General features: G+C 34.0%; 1 protein-coding gene across 1 annotated transcript; it reads right to left on the reverse strand.

Annotated features, from left to right (window-relative positions):
• Nucleotides 1-340: 340 nt before the first annotated feature.
• LOTGIDRAFT_133413 (hypothetical protein) lies at nt 341-589 on the reverse strand (the record flags this gene model as incomplete). The annotated part of the gene is made up of 1 exon (XM_009067592.1): nt 341-589. A coding segment is annotated over one exon (249 nt), but the record flags the coding sequence as incomplete, so codon positions are not given.
• Nucleotides 590-2,576: the final 1,987 nt, after the last annotated feature.

Below are 2,576 nucleotides of genomic sequence, written 5' to 3' on the forward strand. Positions count from 1 at the left end.
CTCCAGCAACAGGAAATAATACTTGTGAATTTCATTTTGAAAAAAATATAATGAATTGAGTTAAATCAGTTTTGACTTTAAATATCTCCTAAATATTTAGCTCATGATATTAAAATAAGAAAATGTGACAAGTCAATTCAAATATAGTTCCATTCATTTGGTGACGTAAAACAACGTGGAATCTTAATTAAATAATAGATTACAAATACACGGATAATTCATTGATAGTAATAATTCAACACCAACAATCAAATAGTTTGCTTGATTTTACTCTTTTACTATTTTCTACAAATAGATTTTCATAAGCAGAATGAATTCGACCACCCATATTTACTGTTCTTTAACAACAAAACCTCACTTCATAGTCATTGCATTGACCATCAAACTGGTGTCTGTTGATGCATTTAAAACCAAGGGATAGCGTATAAATGACCATATCACCCACTAAACCATTTTGATTACCCTTCATTCGTGCATCGATTTCTGTAGGGTTGCTGCATACTTTATTCGGATACGTTTGTGAGAGATCGTAAATATTTTCATGGTCACCGGAATAACTAGGTGAATCTCTACTAAACCACTCTGTCCACTCTCTTTCGCTCGAGCAAGATGGTGAACGGTCTTTCTATAAAATAAAAATAAAAATATAGAAAGGGATAAATGCACTTAATAAAACTCGCCAGTTTTGTGAATTCAGAGCCATATATTGAGTTGAAGATGAGCTGTCCCTGAAAATTACAGATTATGCTTTACCATTATATGCTTTATTATAAAATAAAGAGAATTCATTGGAAAAGATTTTGTACAAAATAAAAACAAAAGAATTTCAAAGTAAAGTCTGTCACCTGTGTAGTAAGTAGCATTTGACCACAATCCATTCTGTTGACAGGTGAAAAGATTTGTACACTCATCCGCGATATCACATGGTATCGCCACCGAATCATTTTCAGCCCAAATTACAAAAAAACTGAAAACTTTATAATCAACAGGGGGGTCTATACATCCAATTATTTCACAGGAAAACCCTTTCGATGTCTCAATACATTTAGCATTATTGGAACAATTGTGATTGTCACATTTCCCAGCTATTCTCTCGATCGGCCAAGTTTTCTTCTCCGAAGTAAAAGACCCGGTTTTAGACACTACTTGAAGATTTTCGCCCGCCAATAATGTACATTTACTGTTCATAAAATTAATTGATGTACACAAAGAGTATTGTACACATATTTTCCAACACTGTACAAGTTCAATCTTATCGATGGTTTTAAACGCAGTACCTCTTCTTTCTTTTCCAGTTTGAATTACATCACCAAATCGCCCTGGATTTGTGCACATTTGACTGTGTATCACTGTTAATTCTATTACCAATACAAGTAAAAACATATTTAGGTCAATTAAAACCATTATGAAAATATTCTTTTCAGTTATAACTATTCATCGAAGTTAAAAAGTTATATTGTGAAGATAAATGAAATAATCTCTCCACGATGGTTTGGTTCAGTGAATTTTGAAACGCAAAGGTATGTATATATCCTATATCGACACCATGACCTTCCCACACATTTCTTTGTAAATGCCCTGTATATCCGATTTTGTTTAATCTTGTTATGTGTTTAAGTTGATCTCGTTTAAATAAGTTCACGTATGCAATTATCAAATTGGCTAAACAACACCGTTTGCATTTTATGAAAATCTTATTATGTGTGCATTTTGCTATTTAACTGTGTTAACTCTATTCCTGTGAGAACTTATGGTAATTTAAGTCAGTCGCATTATATCCATTGGAACAGTTTTCTATTCGTTCACGAATCTTATAAAATGTACGTAAGAACTAATGACTTAATCATATCCACGCTGACAAAGTCACGATCATTTTGGATGAGATTACTACAATATCCATACTAAGAGCTCCAATTCGTCTGTGAATCACGTTTGTCAGGTTAAGAATTACTGACTTTATTAAATATGAATGCTCTTGGATATGTTAAGGCGTACAAGAGAGTATTGATTTTATATTCTATGGGGGCACACAACGATGTCCCATGTCCGATATTTGTGTGAGATTATAGATGATGCAAAAAATGGAGGAAGCGAATCGGTTCAACACCCTCGTATATTTTCTGCGTCCATTTTCTACTGTAAACTAAACCGGACACCGCGCCCTGTCTGTACCCACCGGGTCGATAGTTCATCAAAGTGCGCTCATTAAATTCGTTGAAATAAGCTTACCGACTATCTCTCAAAAAAGCGAAAATTTCTTGGCTTCCATGGCAGTGCACAGTTAACAAATTTATACTTCCTTTTCAAAGTTTTCTCAACTAGTTAGCATCGATCAGGGAAAGGAACTGTATATTTACAGTGAAGTCGGCAATCACCGTATACAAAATGAGAGGATCTTCAGCATTAAATCAGAAACAGCTTCTTCTTTCTTGAAGAATATTTCGAACTTGACTGAGATCTGAGACCTACATGTCAAGGGCAATAACTCTGAAACCGTTCATCCGATTATTACCAATTTCAATCTTGACCGAGCTCTCATCAATATATACATGCATACTAAGTTTCATCAAGGTCAT

Source organism: Lottia gigantea (genome assembly GCF_000327385.1).
Source record: "Lottia gigantea unplaced genomic scaffold LOTGIsca_84, whole genome shotgun sequence".
In the NCBI taxonomy this organism is placed as follows: Eukaryota; Metazoa; Mollusca; class Gastropoda; family Lottiidae; genus Lottia; species Lottia gigantea.